This window comes from Dicentrarchus labrax, unplaced genomic scaffold, assembly GCF_905237075.1.
Source record: "Dicentrarchus labrax unplaced genomic scaffold, dlabrax2021, whole genome shotgun sequence".
Classification (NCBI taxonomy): Eukaryota; Metazoa; Chordata; class Actinopteri; family Moronidae; genus Dicentrarchus; species Dicentrarchus labrax.
This window is the reverse complement of record NW_026136715.1, coordinates 27398582-27418533: the sequence shown is the minus strand read 5'-3', so window position 1 is coordinate 27418533 and position 19952 is coordinate 27398582. Positions and strand designations below refer to the sequence as shown.

At 40.1% G+C, this 19952-nt stretch overlaps 2 protein-coding genes across 7 annotated transcripts in view; one reads left to right on the top strand and one right to left on the bottom strand.

The window, feature by feature from the left end:
- LOC127378006 (tumor necrosis factor receptor superfamily member 14-like) overlaps positions 1-7294 on the bottom strand; it is a 229190-nt gene extending 221896 nt beyond the window's left edge. Inside the window, exon 1 of the mRNA XM_051426419.1 lies at positions 7285-7294. The gene's annotated coding sequence lies outside the window, so the exon portion shown is untranslated. The remainder of the gene's footprint in view (positions 1-7284) is intronic.
- prkcz (protein kinase C, zeta) overlaps positions 1-19952 on the top strand; it is a 130416-nt gene that overhangs the window by 98806 nt on the left and 11658 nt on the right. For all 6 annotated transcript variants that reach the window (XM_051426380.1, XM_051426379.1, XM_051426384.1 and 3 more), the window contains 3 exons: positions 2162-2241; positions 4068-4157; positions 16792-16907. In XM_051426380.1, the coding sequence (XP_051282340.1) occupies positions 2162-2241; positions 4068-4157; positions 16792-16907 (286 nt within the window). The remainder of the gene's footprint in view (positions 1-2161; positions 2242-4067; positions 4158-16791; positions 16908-19952) is intronic.

Below are 19952 nucleotides of genomic sequence, written 5' to 3'. Positions count from 1 at the left end.
ATAATTGGTTGATAATATATTTATAACAGCTACACCAATGCATTGGGTTAGATTAACAGTAGTCTGCCTTCTCATCTCAGCATTTTGTACCAATATCTGATATTTATCCAGTAATGATGAAGAGCACCACAGATAAAGTTGTGGAACATGACATGCTCTTCTTTTTGCAGCATAATTTCACCACTATACTACGAGACGTTTGTTCAGAAATGGGGTGGGGCCCAATGAAATAAAAGAAGAATTATGTGAATGCTGTTTCTTGCATTCATATACATTTATACCCCAGCTGACCCCCCCTTAGTCCCGCCCCTTTTTGCTCTGTGCTTCAATAACAGTTGAGCAATCCTCGGTAAGAACCATGTCCCAACTTTCTCCTGTCCTGTACGTAGATATGCTAATGGCTAGGCTTCTCTATTTTGAAAAAACAACAAAATTTTGAAGATGGTTAAAAGATAAAAGCAACATATAGTCACATCTTAATTCAATTTTATTTGTATAGCGCCAATTCATAACAGAAGTTATCTCTGGAGACTTTTCAAATAGAGCAGGTCTAGACCGAACTCCTTATAACATTATTTACAGAGACCCAACAGTTCCACCATGAGCAAGACCTTGGCGACAAGGGCAAGGAAAAACTGCCTGTTAAAAGGCAGAAACCTAGGACAGATCCTTCGGCTCTAGGTGGGTGGTCGTCTGTCTCGACCAGTTGGGGTGAAAGAGAGAGAGAGAGAGAGGGAGAGAGACAGAGACAGACAGACAGGTGCACAGCAACAACAGTAGCAACAACTACACTAATAGTAGTGACTGATGATGATGAACATGACAACAGCAACGATGGGGGACAATGAGCAGTGACAACAGCAACAACAGTAACCGTAGCAATAATAATACTTATAATAATAATAACACTAATATCAGTGATATTGGCAATGGCAGTCTAGCAGGACCATGGCAGGAGGCTCCACCAGGATCCATGAGAACCTGCGAGACGAGAAAGCACAAGAACTTAGTAACATGCATTAATGGGACATGAAACTTAACTTAGCTAACTAATGTTAGCAAAACCCCAGCTAACCAGCTAGTTAATTTACATCAGTCATTAGCTAGCTAGTTACATCTGAAAGTTAATATGAGCAAAATGCAAGCTAACTGGCTAGCTAGTTTACATCACTCGTTAGCTAGCTAGATGTTTTGCTAACACTAGTTAACTTAAGAATTGACCATATGTTGCTTTTATCTTTCAACCATCTTCAAAATGTAATCGTCTTTTCAGCATAGAGAGAGAGCCTAGCACATAGCATATGTAAGTACAGGAAAGGAGAAAGTTGATTGAGGTTCTAATGGGACAGGACTCAGGATGGGTCAGTTGAATGGGTCCCCAGTTAACTGATCTTTGCTCTGAAATGTGTCCCTGAAGGTAGCCTAAGACACGCCCAACCTAAACAACCAAGACCAAGAAGATTACTGTCCACTGTCCACCAAGATACCACTGAGGTGAAAGGACAAGCCTGAGCCTGTTGCCTAAAAGGCAAACCCCGGGGCGAATAAGGTCCACAAATTAATCACTCCCACTCGACGAGCTTATTGTTGGGAGTACACAGTAATAATTGAAGATGACACAAATGAGTGTATCAACATTTTGATCAGCTCCTCTCTTCTGTCATCCGATTTATGGCAGCTGACAGTAAAAGGGTGCTGTTTAAAGAGATGACACTTGGTTTAATAAAAGACAATGTGCAGCTGAATGAAGTGTTTAACATTTAGGAGGATCTATTGCCCTGCATGAGACCACGCACTGGTCACATTACCTGAGCTGTGATTGAAAGCAAAAAACTCTGGTCACCTCAGCGTGAAGCACTAATCTGTGAAGCAGTACTACATCCTTGGATTTAGTTTTTGAGGGAAAAACTATTTTTCAGCGAGTGTTTTTGTTCTCATTAGTATGACATTGTTGAGCTGTGGGAGTCTCAAGGCTGTGTGTAGACCATCAAAAGTGAGAGAAAGAACAGAATAGTGTCCTCTGTATCTCCTCCCTTCTTTTGACTCCTACGCAGCAGACATGGTCACCCACAGGCAGGTTGGACTGTGAATCATCCTCCTCCCTACTCACGATTGTCCTTTTCTTTCTCTCTCCCTCTCTCTTCTCTTTTTTCTCCAACAGTTATTCTCGAGAAGCCCATTCGCATCCCAAGGTCTCTGTCGGTGAAAGCTGCCAGTGTGCTCAAGGGCTTTCTAAACAAGGTGAGAGCAGTCCACTCCCAGTATGACCTCTTCTTCTCTCTCTGTGTCTGTGTACACTGCTGCTCAGTCAAATCACCATGCGTGGGATCATGGCCAAGAACTTGGGCTGTTATGGACAGCCAGGGAAGGCCTCTTTATTGTAACGCATTAACCCACACATACACTCTGAGCCAAATAAAGTGCTTCTTTCCTTTATTTTTGTGGTGAGATAGAAGAACGTGGATACAGAGCAGTTTACAATATAAAACTGTAAATTATGTTTGCATGTTACAGTCATACAGTCTATGGTCTCAACCTGGTGTCAGGGGTCACTTTATTTGCAGACTGGGTCAAGGAACAAGAACAAGATACATCTTTTGTTTGTTGTATCTGTAAAAAGGTTTGAAATGTTTTTTGTATGTTTTTTGTTTTTTGTAACTTGTGTAATTCCTGCTTTAAGGGATAGTTAGTATTTTGAAGTGGGGTTGTATGAGGTACTTATAGTCAGTGTATTACCTACAGTATATGGAGGTCAGCATATGGACAGGGGCTACAGAAAAAGGTATTTTAGCCACATAAAAAGGCCCACTTCAAAAAAATGTATATCAGTTTAAGTGTACGCTATATTAAGAATATTTTCACCACTTTTCCTCGCTGTCAAACAGCTTTTTTCTCTTGCACTTAAAAAACATCCATATTCCTACACACAACTGTATTGCGGCGCAGATCAGCTGGGTCAGAGTTATAGCAGCACAGCCTGGAAAAACAAGTAGCATGTACCATCTTTGAAATCTTTAGAAACATGATGTTTGATTTCAAACAGCGGATCTGCGGCGTAATACTGTGTATGGTGGGCTTATATGTAGGAATACGGACGTTCTGCCAAAGACAAAGGCTGTCTGATGGCGAGGTAAAGCGGTGGTTGCTCTGCTTCCCTGCCAGGATCTCTGTCTGCTTCTCCAAACTGGGGACACACTGACTGCTGTGTACTGTAGGTAATACACTGACTATGGATAAGTACCTCCAGGGGTGTGTCCAAAGTGGGAAAAATCTAATTGGCCACCACATTATCCTTACCTTGTCCACTCTGCTCTGTCTTTCAGAGGCTGTAGCAGGCTATGTTTTGAAGCTAGAGTGAAGATACTGGTATCATATGAATGTTATGTTATTATCATAGCTTAGCATAGCATAGAGCATAAAGACTGAATGAGAAATGTAAAAAATGACATAGTTTAACTGTTTCTTCAACAGTTTAGGCATAGTGCTTCTGCGCAGTATCATTGCTGGTTGCCTTGGCAATTTTCCTGTGGTGTGTATAATTGTGTATAATTAACAGGTATAGCACATTTTTCTGTGTGTACATTTGCAGAACTGTACGTTTATGTATTTCAGGCCTTGGTTTCATGTTTTTTGCATCAAGCTTTCGTGTGTGTGTGACGTCTTAGTGTAGCTTTGATACATAAGGGGGCTTCTGTTCGTGCAAACAGCATTGTATATTTCCACATGGACTTTGCCTCTGTGAGATATCACCATAATTGTTGTGATGAATAGAGCACAGTTAAGCAGTCAGAGGGGGGCTATATGTACACATAACACATACAGTGCATGATGAAACCTGTGGGGCCAGCATTATTACTAATATTCCACATGGCAATTGATTCTCTTTGGAGCTGCGAACGTCTGAAATACATTTTTTTGACATAGTCCCCCTTGGACTTTATTACTGTCCACATTAAGTAGAATTAACCTGACAGTAAGCCTGCAGTTTCTACCTCTAGATGCTAAATTATTGAGAATATTGTCTTGCTCCTGTTTACGTTCTTGACCAGCTGTCTTGGTCCCAACAGGATCCTAAGGAGCGGCTGGGTTGCCAGGTCCAGACGGGCTTCACAGATATCAAGTCACACACATTTTTCCGCAGTATAGACTGGGACCAGGTAAGAGCTGAATGATATAACCACACAAATCATTAAATCGTGGTATGTTGCGTATTATAGTTTCAGCATACATGTTGTTGGTTACACTGTAACCTTTAAAATATAGAGATTTCATCTTTAGTTATAATAACTTATTATTACTTATATAGCCCCTTTCTAGTCTTTCGACCACTTAATGCGGTGTACACTACATGCCAGACTCTCCCCATTGACACACATTCATACACTGATGGCAGTGGCTGCAAGGTGACAACTGCTCACCAGAACGGAAACTAGTCATTCATACACACTCATACACCGATGCACAGCATCAGGAGCAGTTTGGGGTTCAGTATCTTGCTCAAGGACACTTCAACACGCAGCAAGAGGAGTCAGGGATCGCACCGCCAACCTTCCAATTAGTGGACAACCCGCTCTACCTCTGAGCCACAGCCACCCCTTATATATAGTATATATGTATAATAATTAAATGAACATTAGTCCACTAAACCTAAACATAAATAAAGTTGATATTTAATTAATTATTTGATTTCTATACATTTTTTAAATCAAATACTCCATTCAGATACCATTCAGATCATTACCCAGAGAGTGATTATACTATATATAGAGTTTCTTTTTCTGGTATTAAATTTATTAGCATTTGCTCAACAGGGTTGTTTTCAAACCTTGTTTAGTCTGTTTGCATCCAACTCTTGTTTTGTTTTCACCCCTTGGTACGATTCATTTGGGCAGATTTGCACACAGCAGTTGTACTTTGGTGTGGACTAAAACAGCCAGAGACCCTTTAGAGAAAGTGGTCTCAGTCCGATCACAAAGGAATTCTGGATCGATTAGTTTACAACTCTCAGAATCAGCTAAACTATGAGCTATTCCACTTAGAATATAGTTTATTATTGGGGGGATCAGGGTGCGTGTTGCTTCCTGAAAGACAGCTGCTGACAGCTGATCTGTGGTTTGACTCTTCAACCAGTCAATTCACTCTGAACTACTGTAACAACAACAAAGACAGAATGAACACTGCACGCCCACACTTAATGCCAATCAGCACCGAGAACAGGGCACAGCTGTCATTATACATTCTCGTCTGCCTTTGTCAAACTTGATAGTACGTGTCTACTGTATATATCAAGAGCTTAAACACAGAGAACACACCCTCCTATTTATGATCTGAGCAGGCACATGAGTGAGGTGGACCCTTTGTGCACATGTGTTAAAAAATGTATGATATAGACATTGTGTGTAGACTACCGCTGTGTGCAGTGAAGTGCCTTCCCTCTCTGTGGAGCAACAAGGCAAATAAAAGTGAATTTCTAATCATACACACATTATTATGAACTGAAACATTGGCACTGGGTGTGCGTGTTGAGGTTACAGTTGCGTGATTGATGTTGTACGTCTGATGCACAAAATTATTGGAAACCAACATGAAAGAAGGATAGAAGCCATACAATATTAAGAGTCTAAACATTTGCATATACAGCAGGTTTTCAGGTTTAGTGTGAGTTGTGTAGAGATTGTGCCTTTATCTACAGAGGGTTTACACTTGGTTGACCCATAATGCCTTAATATGAGTGATTTTGGAGTTTAAATATCTTAAGGTGTAGGATTAATGGTATCTAGTAGTTGAAGATTACAACGCTTCACCCTCCTGTGTAGGAGAAACTACAATGGCTATGAAACTCGTTTGGTTTGTCTGTTCTGGGCTACTGTAGAAACATGGTGGTTTAACATGGCAGACTCTGCAAAAGAGGACCCACTCCCTCTGCACATAAAAACACCTATTATTTTTGGGTGATTATACACTAATGAAAACATACCTTTAGATGCATTTATATGGTGTTCACGGAAAAAAAAAAATGAAAATGTGAACACTTCCTCAATTGGGAACAGCAACTGTGAAAGCTGATGGTAATAAGCTTATTATTAATTTACGTATTGCATTGCATCATTTTTTTGCTCACATGTAATGTGTAATGTGGTGTTAAGTTGTAACCGTTAGTTGCTCCCACGTGGAGTGACCTAGATTAGTTAGAAGAGTTAATCATTGGCATTAACTCTGATAACAAGTCAGGTAAACATTAATATTTTTGTGTTGCAGCAACACATCTGGGACAAAATCATTAATATAAGGCTTCAAACTGTTTTAGCACGCTTTTATGAATCTTAACTATTTAAACGCTCTGAGAAATGAAATGCAAAACATCTTCTGTGTAGCATCTTAGCCTAGCTACAACACAGCCGTTAACTCAGCAACCACACAGAAACTTTTACAGACAGCTGTGAGTGTGCGGTGTGATGGCCAAGCCCCCTAAAGTCACTCTCCTTTGCAGGTCTCTGACTCATTTTTTTAAATATGCTGAGAGGAGGGAGCTTGCAGAATTGAAAAGTTACACTTTAAAGCTCATGAACACACTGAAGTCGGAAGAATGACTTCCCAACACGGGAAATGGGACCACCAGAGAAACATGTGAATGTACCAATCATGGCTCCCATCAAAGTCATAGCCAACTTTGTTTTTGAAACTGTTACACCATTGCAAATGCACTTGTTCCCATTTTACAGTCACTCTATAATATCACCACTAATATGCTGCCTTATCAGACATTAGCACAAATACTAATTCAAGATGAATAAGGCCATTTCTCTATTCTCATTGCCGTGTCCCTCATGGGACAATTAGGTGGGGTGGCAGGTAGTATAGTGGCATAAAAGAGGAGGAAAACAATTGTCAGAGTGTGTTAATGAGTGCTTCCACAGTGCCTCTGAAGTACACACCAAAGGCAAACTGAGGAAAGATATCAAAGCAGAGAGAAATCCTGAGCCCAGCGACAAAGCTCCCATGTAGCGCAGAGGGAAAACAAGTTGACAAAGCTGTGAGAGGTGGAGAAGCGACGCTCTCTGCCCTCAAACTAGAAACCTGTCTCCAGACCTGACAGGCCTGGCACGCCGCTACTGTTGTTACCACATATTAATATTCATCAGACAGTTCCTGAGGGAGCTCTGAGTTTTCTCTCTGAAGAGATGACACATTTGAATATCATTTACCTGCCGTCCTCTTTTATGCCCTCTCCAAATCCACAGTTCTTTACTGCCAGAGAACTGTCAGGTTGATGAGCGTTGAGGAGAAATGTTTCATTTGGAAGCGAGTATAACTGGATTTCACCATTGTGAGTTGTTTTTCATTGACACTGAGATCACATTGAGCAAGAAACCAGATATCCATCCCCTGTACTGTCTTACCTTTGAACCAATAAATACAAGTACAAAAAAATGTATTAAAACAAATAAATAATAATAAATATGGGGCAGCAGTATAATTACAAGAGGGATTTAAATCCTTCAGAGGACTATTCAAATCCACCAAGACCTCCATTGCCTGCATTGTTATCAGGGGGTTTCCACATGTAAACAGAGATAGGAAAGAATTTGACAGCTGATATCCAAACACACACCTCTGACACATGATATTACTCTACTATCTAATATGACCTAAAACTGTTGGACAGGCGCTATGGGCTAGCTGCTTGAAGATGATTGTTGAGTCCCAGCACTGATATTTCACGACCTGGAAATAAGACTTAACAATCAACTATCTTTCTTGGCTCTGATTGTTTGTTTTCATTCAGCAGGTCTGACGAATTCTTGCAAATGTCATTAGCAGCACTAGGAGTCTCATCTACTACTGTCAGGATATAGTAAAAGTTTCAGCAAATATGACAAAAAGTTATTTTTATAGAAGTTACCTACTGCAACTTCAAATGTGGATAAGTAGCTAGTCAGACCAGTGGCCTAATTTATGAAAAATGAACTTAGATTTATACTTGAACTGAGTCTTAAGATAATTTCTAATGGTGTGCTTACGTTCAGTTCATAAAAGATAGTGAGCATAGAAAACCTTGATTACGCAGGTTCTAAAAAAGCCTATTTATAACTTGTGCACCTGTGATCTATACCTCTCAAATTAACCGATGATTGATGACACCTACCTTACAATCAGTGATTTCCCCTTTTTATACTGCCCGTCCCAAAAAAAATTCACCACCTAGATTTAACTAAAAAAATTGCTAAGAGCCTTCCTTTGGATAATTACTGCAGTGATCAATATGTTTCAGCTGGCAACAAGTTATTCAACCCTAGCTGATGCAGTGAGTAGCTTCTCATTTCTTAAACAACCATATCAGAAGACATATCCTGTGGTCGTGGAAAGGATATTAATCAGTTTCAGAAGGGTCAAATTATTTGCCTGCATCAAGCAAAGAAAACAACTAAGGAGATTGCTGAAACTACTAAAATTAGGTTAAGAATTGTCCAACGCATTATTAAAACCGATCAGTTATCAGGGGAGAGTGCAGTATTCCTAAACGTAGGACTTCATTTGGTAAATCATCTTTTTCTCGTGAAAAAAACTCGTGAATGATTGTGATTGGAGATCGCTTAAACGTTCATATCGTAAGAAATCAACAGTAGAACTCACAGCTATGTTTTAGTATTTTTGGGGGGCTTTTTTATTGCCTTTATGATAGAGACAGCTGAAGATAGACAGGAAAGGGGGACAGAGAGAGGGGATGACACGTAGCAAAGGGCCGCAGGTCGGATTCGAACCCTGGGCCGCTGCAGCAAGGACTCAGCCTCGGTACATGAGTCACCAGCTCTATGAACTGAGCTAACCGGGCGCCCACAGCTATGTTTAATAGTGAAAGTAAGAGCATTTCCACACGCACAATGCGAAGGGAACTCAGGATTGGGACTAAACAGCTGTGTAGCCATAAGAAAACCACTGATCAGTGAGGCTAATCGGAAAGAAAGGCTTCAATTTGCTAGGGAGCATAAAGATTGGAATTTGGAGCAATGGAAGAAGGTCATGTGGTCCGATGAATCCAGATTTACCCTGTTCCAGAGTGATGGGCGCATCAGGGTAAGAAGAGAGGCGAATGAATTGATGCACCCATCATGCCTAGTGCCTACCGTACAAGCCTGTGGGGGCAGTGTTATGATCTGGGGTTGCTGCAGTTGGTCAGGTCTAGGTTCAGCAACGTTATGTCCCCAAAGAATGAGGTCAGCTGACTACCTGAATATACTGAATGACCAGGTCTTTCCATCTATGGAGTTTTTCTTCCCTAAAGGCACGGGCATATTCCAAGATGACAATGACAGGATTCATTGGGCTCACATTGTGAATGAGTGGTTCAGGGAGCATGAGACATCCTTTTCACACATGGATTGGCCACCACAGAGTCCAGACCTCAGCCCCATTGAGAATCTTTGGGATGTGCTGGAGAAGACTTTGTGCATCAGTGTGACTCTCCCATCATCAATACAAGATCTTGGCGCAAAATGAATGCAACTCTGGACGGAAATAAATGTTGTGACATTGTAGAAGCTTATCAAAATGATGCCCCAGCGCATGCATGCCGTACTCAAAGCTAAAGGCAGTCCAACGAAATATTACAGTGTGCGACTTTTTTTTGGGACGGGCAGTGTATAATGCTCACTCTAATGAGGGTTTAGTCCACAATAGCCATGGTTACTTCTTTCTGTCTTTGACACTCTATTTATAGAACACTTTTTTTTATTTGTAAGACCTTGCATCTGGCAATGAATTCCTCACACCTTTAATTTATTGAATTCCAATCATATTGTTCACTCTATTTGACTGGATAAATGTATGCACTGGCCCCCACGTTCAGGATGAGTTATCAAAAATATTGTAAGGTTTTACAGCATAAAAAAGAGAGGGATGTTGATACACAAGTACTACAAGATGTTTGACAGGGTTCAGCCTGCCACTGGAATGCCCGAATGTTTCCACTAGTGGTTGATGGTTGGAGTGGAGGGAGTTGACCCACAGGTTATACTTGTTTTCACTCATGTATTGTTCAGAGCAATAAAATCAACCACTATGCCTTATTGTGTAAATTCAAAATTAAAGGTTCAGTTTTTAAACTTAAGGCTTAATCTACTGGCAGAAATGGAATATGATATCTATAGGTATGTTTTCATTTGTGTATAATCACCTCAATATAGGAATCGTTGTGTGTTCGTTACCTTAGAATGAATCAAACCAAACACTGGCTCTAGATAGAGCCTTTCACGTTTTTGTGCACTTTGTGGTGTCTCCTTCGCTCTTGGAAGGGGAGAGTGAAGTTCCCATCTGCAACTACACTGCTAGATGCCACTAAGTCCTTCTCACTGGATCTTTAAGAATAATATAGTATAAGCTGCACTTTATTTGTGGTGCCTTGTTTGATATAATTACTTTAATAAGTTTTAAAATTATGACATTTAAAATAATTCACTTGGCTAATGTACAGTCAGTGTAGGCTAAGCTCTATCCTTTTCTTTACATAGAGTGTGTAGCTGAGTTAGTAAAAGAAATGAATAAGGAAAGTCGCCTGAGTTTGCAGTCCAATGTAATTTCATAGGCTATGGCAGTCATACCACTGTAGGATTCTTTAACTTAAGGGTATCCCAATGCCCCCACTGTCACCAGTGTAAATATCAAAAGATGAATAATCAATTAACTCTGGGAGTTAAACACTAAGTTGATCCACCCTCCACTGTTGAGAGAACTCAGCTGCCACTGTAACGGCCATGAGGCAATGCCTTCATGAAGCTACTACACTGTGGGAGAACAAAATTCCCAGTCCTTGTCCTGTGCAAAATCCCTTTTTAAGTCCAACCAAAGCTCATGTGAGGCAGCAGTCCAATCAAGTAGTCATCTTCATCCTGGCACTGGTGGGTGGCTGACACACTAACCATAGTTTTCTGGCTGGTAATCTGGCCGAACTATTTACCACCTGTCTGATTGTCTGACTCCTCATGTTTCTTGCCCTGTCTGATTTTGCCATCATAATGTTGCCATGTTCCCAGATCTCAGCAATCACTTGAGGTGACCTTGATCAAGTTTAACAAAATAAAATAAAAAAAGCAAGCCTATTCACACAGCACAGTGTTTTCTTTCTGAAATTGTCCCCTTTTACATTGAAGCTACCTGCATACATAAACATTAGCATGTGTCTTTGCAGGATGTCCTCTGTCTGACAGCAGATCTGTGCAAGAAACAGATACAGTTAAAGATATTCCACTTCCAAAATTCAAATTAACAGTAGTCGTGTTTCCATCCGAATCAAAATGCTTGTTTTTATCCATCACCATTATGCAAATGTGATGAGTTGGTTCACAAGATGCATCCTAGAAAACCTCGAAATTTAGAGACTAGTTTTCCAGTCATGAAGTAGTAGTAGAATTTGATTACATTTGCCTAATAGCCTGGAAATAATCAGTGTTGTCCTGGAATTTTTTAACTGTATTTTAGCCTGTGCTGTGGCCAAATTATTGTTACGGTTTTCAGTTTGAAAAGAGGAAAAATCTGCTGTGGTGAGAACAGCTAGCTTTTGTGGCGCGCTCAGCTAGGTAACACGGACTGTCCCTTAAACCATGACCACAGTTTTGAGCAACTGCTGCCCTGTATTGTCTAGAAAAACTCCTGGAAAATGTCTTGGAAATACCCTGTCAAATGATTTATTAAAGAGTGGGAACACTCGATAAGCAGTAGGTGGTGTCAGTTCCCCAGTCAGAGAACCAGAAGGCGAGGGGGAAACAAGATGACATAATTAAAAGATCCAAACCTCAAACATTTCTGTTTTTTATCTATAATTGTGAGGAAGGGTCCATCAGATCGGTTTGAAGAGATCATGAAACTATTGCTCAGTCACCTGAGTTAAACGTTCACTATGTCAGAACTTATTTGGAAAGTGTTTCCATCTCCCTTTGAGGGCATCTCTTTTTAGAAAAAAGGCAAAAACCTTTTTTTTCCGAAATTGAGGAAGTTACTTACTTACTTCAAATTGCGTATAAAATACATTGATGAAAACACAGCTACTAAAGACACTTCACCTCTTTGATGTGACACTGTGTGGAGGACCAGTTTAAGCTCCACTCACAGTGTGTATGTGTACGGCTTCACATCTGTTGACTAGAGTTAGTCTATTAACGACTGCATCAGATCAGGCTGATCTGTCACATCGTCCAATCCTGTCCCAAAAGCAGTGGTGCCACTGGAATTTACACACACACACACACACATACATACACACACACACACACACACACACACACACACACACACACACACACACACACACACACACACACACACGCACAGTCTGACAGCTGCTGTGATCTGAGAAGCCATGGATCGCCTTTTATTGCCCTGGCGCTCAGGTTCCTCTTTCATGTGCCCCTCTGGCCTCAGGGGCACTTCCCGTGTGTGTGTGTGTGTGTGTGTGTGTGTGTGTGTGTGTGTGTGTGTCTGTGTGTGTGTGAGTGGAGGTGCAGGGCTCATTCCTGGCCTTCAATGCGCTTCATTACTACCACACAGAGCTTCAGCCTGCCCAACAACACATCAGAGAGACTGGGGAAAGTAGGAGGAGAGAGGAGAGGGATGTGAAAAGATGAAAGAATTGACAATGAGTAAGAAAGAGACAAACGGAGAGGAGAAAGATGGAGACAGGATGTGAGGGGGTGAAACCGACAGAGGAGTGTAGGTAGGTGCTGAAAATCTGAAAAAGAAATTAGCAGAGAGAGAGAGATTGGGGAAAGGTGGGCTAATATGATGGAGAGGGAGCGATAGGAAGAGATACAAGAAGAGAAAGTGAGTTGGTTTGTGTTGTTTGTTTGAAGCTGTTCTCACAAAGAGCTTTGAACGACTCATAACACTAATGAAGCACAGAAACTGCTGCAAAACCCAGCAGGAGAACTAGGACTTTTGTTGGAACTAAACACACACACAAACACTCAGGAAACAACAAACAAGATGTGGAACTGGCAAACAAGCTGGGAGTGTTTTATAGATTCTTAAAGAGCAAACTACATATATCACACTCCTTGTCAGTGTCTAAATGTGAATACTCCAAAAGTGATTTTCTGACCTATCACCAGTATAGTTAAAGGCTTGAGGATTTTCCTTAAAAAAACAATGTATAGACGAACACAAAAATAATCCCTCTCAGTCATCACTTATGACCCACTAGAAGTGTGTGCTGGTGTCTGTATCTGCAGAGAGCCCGCCCCCGTCTGTATTTTCTTATTGTTTTGCTGTGTTCAGGACGTTTCTGGGCGTCAGCCTTTTGGCAGTGCGTAGGGTGTGAGAACTCTATAACAACAGAGCGACGGTCTGTGTGTCCGTCTGACTGAGGGTGGGGCTGAGCTACACATGTGCAGATCCGCAGCAGACAGGATGAAGGGTGCGCTTCGGCTGCCTTTCATACAAAATCTGGCAAGGTAGCTCCTTCCCGCAGGGTTGTGTAGAGGTGTGGCAGGTGACAGTTTCTGCTTTTAGATTTTTGAATATTGTACACGGCCTTAATTTATATCACATTTTTGTTAAAACGCTTTCCTGTTTTCTGATCTTTTTTAAAAAAAAAACCCCAACGCTTGACTTGATATATTCAGCATAGTGTTCATTAATTCCATCAGCACAACAACAGAGTCACATAGTACTCAGCGCTCTGCTGCTCTCAGTTTCTCTTCTCTTACAGAATTACTGTTGTCATTCGCTGATTAGTTTCAATTGTTTCAGACATTTTTTAATCAAAGGTAAGTTACCATCAAGTTTCACATTAAAAGCAACTCAAAGGGCATAATCCTTCCATTGCCTGGTAGGCTTTTAATTTGAAAAGTCTGCAGGAAGTGTTGAGTTTTATTGATGGTAGTATTGATGAGTAGTGTGAACATGATACCATATTATTATTACTTCATTATTATTCATATATTACCTAACTATTACAGCTTAAAATGACCCTATTATTACTCCATTGTTATCTTGTTATTACTGGGAAAATATATTTGTGTTTGCACTGCGAATGGTGTATTATACATATATAGATAACAAAAATATTTTTCCAAGTAATGTCTATTATGTCTGTTTTGTCTGTTTGTTGTTTCACTACCAGCAGTATCACACAGTGCAGAAGAGGTTTGACAGGCAGGCATAAAGGAAGAGAATGGATTTAACTTGTTTACACGCAAACATCAAGCTTCTTGTTTGTGGGCAGGCTACACACACACAAACACACACACACACTGACTGAGTTCATCTGTTTTTTGCCATGCTATAGAAAAAATGCACAAATCTTTATTATTGTACTGTTATATTATTAAAACTAGACATTTATTTCAATAATTTCTTTTCTGGAGGAAGCACTCAAAGACTCTATATACATATAATTATGTTAAATCTACTTCTGACAGCACCTGGATCAGCCTTCAAACAACATGGAGAGCAAACATACATATGTACCTGTGGTCTTTCTGTGCCCATCTGACTTCATTGTGTTCTCAGAAAATGTCCTCAGAGCACATTTTAACAGAATGAGGGACCAATGTGAAACCATGGAAACAAACCAGACAAAAACTCTTGTGGCTGAATCACTCGGGCACAATTACTCTGCTGCTTCAACCTTCTCCATTCTGTTGTTTTTCTCTCCCTTTCTCATTCCTGTCTTCATTGCCACTGAGAAATGTAGCAATAAGGTTCCCATCTTTTACTGTAGCAGATCTGAAGTATTGAAAAGAGCCACAGTATTTTTAAATGTACATACATACATATTTAAATATATTTTGTCTATAAAAACTCACCAATGATGTGTTAGTCCGTCTCTGTCACTAATTTCTGACTTTCCAACCCTGTCTGTGGCTCTCAGCTCCAAGCCCATTGGTTGCTACTGAAGATGTAAATCTTTCAAAAACATCTCACAAATATTAGAGTTGTTCCACTATTTTTTCCTTCCCAATAAAAAAATCTGATACCTGTACTTTGCGCTGTATTAACCCCTTTGTAAAACATGAACAAATATACACAGGGAATGAATGCCATAAAACGGCCTGTTTCTAAAACTGTTTAATATCTAGTTTGACAGTCAGTCCGATTGCTTACATTAAGCTAGCTCTAGCTACTCCACCGGATATCAACTCTTCTTTGCTGCTCTAAGATAGTAGTTACCAGCGCACAGTGGTAGTACAGGGACATGACCCGTCCTACTCTGACTCTGATGAGCTGGTACACCTTGCCTTTGTTGGTTTGGCTTGGTTTGATTGGTTGGGGTTAGAATATCGAGGTAAGCCAATGAGAGTCAGAGTAGGGCAGGTCATGACTTCGCCATCCAGAAAAGATAAAAAGCGAGTAGGACTCTGCTGGGAAGTGGCAGGTTCCCGTTTCAGGGATACTAAAACGTGGTATTGGATCAGTGCACAGACACAAACTAACTCGTACCCGATCCCACGTTTTAGGCAGTATGAGAGGCAACTCTAACAAATATATAGTATCATTAAAAAAATCACTTCCCTAAAACAGCTGCTCACTGTAGTTGTAGCCCCATCTGTTGGGAAAATTTTCCGCAGCAGATTAATCCACATTTGGTGCTCTAATGAGTATTTGGGGCAGTAGGAGGTGTATGTCGGATTGAGTCAAAATAAACTACAGTGTGTGTTTGTTCATGGCAATGAAGTAACACCAGTGCAGTAGTCGTTTTTAGAAGTTGCACGACAACAATGGAGCTCTGTGGCACAGACGAATAATCATATCATATAATATTCACATATGTAATATGATACATAAATCTAACAATATCAGGCTTTGGATACACACATTATAATTATTAGTAGGGTCAGTTCACTGAACCCTAGCCCGAGCAGTGAGGTCCAGTCACAATTTAGTAACCATAACTAGGCACAGCAGGCCTGACAAATTTCTCAACATGCAGAAGGGTAAAACTGATACTGACATACAAACAGTTATTAGGACGGTGTCTTTTTTAGAGTTTCCGAAACCAAAAACACGAGCACAGGGGTATAAGGAATGGAATAAACTGTTTGTCTTGTTTAACGTAAGCTATATATTGTAAATTAAATACAAATATAAATTTAGTATTTGTATTGTATAGTATAAAGTGTTAGAAGAGGCAGAGTGTAATTCCCACTCTTCATTTCTCCTCAAGACATGAATTTCACCTGACTTCAAATGGAGTTAAATGTTTAATTTGAGGCACATCAGTGCTGAGTTCAGGACTAATATATGTGATAAAAGTACTCAACCAACAGAAGTATGTCAATGATGTCAATTTATTTCTGTTGTTTGATCAAACTAAAAACAAGTGATCCCATATGAATCCTCAGAAAAATATTGATACAATTTCATTGGGTACACTTAAAGAGATCATTAAGCCTATAAAATATCTTGCATAAGAATTCAAAATAGATTATTATTAGAATTGGCAGGACTAGAAGCAGCAACAGTTCCTTTAGTTTGCATTTAAATGCTTTCAAATGTGAGCTGAACAGGTCTGATTAGTTTGACACATCATGAAAAAGGAGTATAACCACTTGAATGCAGCTCCATATCCTTTAGGTTCCTAGTGATGCTTCTGTTTTGTTCTATTTTGATCAAGCAGGGGGTGTGCAGCAAATCACTGCCCTGCAATTTTGCATAAAAAAAGTTTTGAGGAAGTTTGCAGAATTTAGAGCACATGATGTGTTTGCAAACCTTTGTTTTTCTTCTACATTGTCTCCACTCTCCATCACTGAGTAAAAACAGTTGTACATAATACATTTTTATGTGTTTGTTTTTCCTCAGCTGGAGAAGAAAGAGGTGACGCCACCCTTCAAACCTCAAATCTCTGACGACTATGGCCTCGAAAACTTTGACACGCAGTTTACTAATGAACCAGTGCAGCTAACACCCGATGATGAGTAAGTTCTGCTTCTCCAACTCACATCACTGACATCATTAAAGTCAACCTTATGTGAATAATTTAGAGCACTCTTTCATACGTGTGTCAGGCAAGTGAAAACTACACACTCTGTATGAAGATCCATTTGCAGAGACTTTTCAGAGAAATTTGCTTTAGGTCATACACTACAATAAACTTTTCAGAGTCTGTTTCCTTTAGGTCTCTGCAAGTTGATTTTGATATCATAGTGAAATAAATAGAAATCACTAACTTCCCGAAGAGTAGAAAAACAATTTGACATCTAACCATTGACAGCCCTTTTGACTCAAACTGAAGTTTTAATTAGTCTTACTTTGTGCGTAAGGAATTTCTTTCCTTTTTTGGACATATTTTTCTATATTCAAATTATTATTTTTATGATTTGTGGAAACCCCCTCTAAGCCTCAGAAAGGGTTAAATGAAATCCTACATTGTTAGCATAGTATGCACCACAACATGCAACATGTGAACGGTCTTAAGAACATCGATGCAAGGTGTTTTTATCCTTCTTCATTAGGTCCACACAGCGTTGGTGATTTAAGATGTCTGTCCTTTTATAATTCAACATTTTGCAGGACCATCATGATGTCAGGTTGGTAATCCTCTCAGAAAACAGCAGAGCTCAGTGCTATGTTCGTTTCATGGTATAAAAAGGAGGGGACTAGCTTGTGTTAACTGTCTCTGTTTTATGGATCCAGATGTGGTGATGGACTGTCAAAACTCACAGCAATGGACAGTCTTGTAACCTCAACACTCTGTATATTACCCGCTGATTCAGATCGCAGAGTCATGTAGTACCGTGCACAGAGCTGAGGTCATACTTGGGGCTAAGCAATGTGCAACAATGTTGGCCCCCAGCTAAGTCAAAACAACAAAGTAGTGTAAATTAAACTGCCAGGGCTGTTGACAATGAAGTGATCAGTTGCACTAATGCTATTACAGTATTGAAATCACTCTGTACCAAAATGTACAGCCACTGGAAATAACAATATAAGTGTGCTATCAGTGCAGAAAAATAATAAGAAGAAGATATCTACTGATTTCTTAGCAAAAATGCTTTTCAGTTTCAGTTTGGCTTATGTTCATAATATATGTTTAGTTGCTTTCTTCAATATAATATATTTAATATATTCTAACTTGAAAATTCAAATTTGTGTTTTACTTTTGAATGTCACAATAATGAAAACAGAGCATCATACCACAGCCAGGTTGTTGGTCAGTGACACTTCTTGGAGCTGAGCAGTGGCCATCAGGACTAAACTGTGTGTGTGTGTCATGGCAGGTATGAGTGTGTCCAGCTGTAAAGGTATAAGTGATCAGTAGAACCTGTCATGGCTTAAACAGAGATTTAAAAAGAACCCGATTTTACATCCACAAACAGTGGATGATGTGCAATCTTCCCAGAAGACTTCTGCATTCAATAAAGAAACCCCCCCCACAAGTTCCCAACATTGACGTCTTTATCCATCAGGGACATTGTTTTGATTAATGCAAACATGTAGCCTTCAGGATCTGACAGGAGCCCTTGTTTAAGCTTTAGCTTTGGAGAGAAAAGGCTGCAGAGATCTGGCACAACAACAGACACAGTGCAGGCTCCGCTGCTGCAGACTGTCTGCAGCAACAGCACGGAAACACAAGCATGGCCTGTTTTCCTCTGTGCCGTCACAAAATAGATTCCATAAGGCTTTGGCAGGCCCTACCAATAGATATTACCAGGCTCATGTTAGACAACATTTTCATTTGAATCCATGCTGGATTGATTTTTTAGGCTCCAGTGTTTATATTTTTCCTGCAAAACTTTTATTGAACTGATTTTGCAATGGACTGCTCATACGCAGAAGCTGAAATGAAAATGTACCACGCCCACTTGTCATCAGTAATAATAGGACATGTACTAAGATGTTTTTTTTAAAAAGGATTGTTATCTCCAACAGTCCTGTACATAGAAAAATATGTGATGGGAATGTACTGTGTTTGTGCTTGTGAATTATGTATTTCTATTTCACACACAAGGCAATCAGAATCATCCTTCAGAGAAGACAATTTGTAAGAACTTAATTATTAAAAAGTATGGTGCATCAAAAATGTTCATCCTTTTCATCAGTGATAGATCATGGACAGGCCACTGGAGAAAAACACTCAAGTTGAAGTTCAGTTCACTATTCAGTTTGTTTAGTTTTATAGAATCCATGAAAATCATGATGTGAAGTAAAGTTTCTGTATTTTAGAACTTATAATAGTATCTCAGGAAGATTTGATTACTGTGACAATACCGCTTACCGTGATATTTTTGGCCACAAGAATCGTAGCATTAAAATTTGATCCCGTCACATCTTTAATCACTAGACCTGTGAGTCCGGCAGGTAGGTGTGAAGGATGAAGATAGACAGGAAAGAGGGTCGAGTGAGGGGATGACACGCAGCAGGTCGTGGGGGGCCACAGGTTGGATTTGAATGCTGGATTTGACCAGTTTGACAACAAGGAATACAGTAACAAGGTGAGTTACAGCGGCTCCGACTAGGACTCTGACTTTGGGGATGACGAAGACAGAGCGGGGACGGGCTGGAGCACATCGAACTCTGTTAGACACCAGAGTTAGTGAGAGTTAGTTGGAACAGTGGAAAGACTAACAAAGATGGTTTTGATTGAAAGTTTTTTTAAATGAAGTGTGTTTTAAGATGAGTTAACAAAGCAGTTAAGCTAGTCTTAGTTGGAAATGCTAACATATCACCCAGCCCTATCCCAGATGCTATTTGGTGATCAGAAAAGCACTAGGCAACACAGGACACACAAGGGAGCGCTGCTGCAGATGAACATCTTTGCTCTCTCCATAAGAGAACAATAGATCACAGTGGTGCACAGCAGTTCTGGCCCTGAGAGCCTTATTGCTACATGTCTGTTAATCATCTATATCTCCTATCATTTCTGATGGTGCCCTTCAAGATGTCAGTGTCTGGTATAATCACCACCAGTTCAGCAAGTGGTTGACGGCGCCATGCTTAGTAGCTGACATGGGCACCATCAG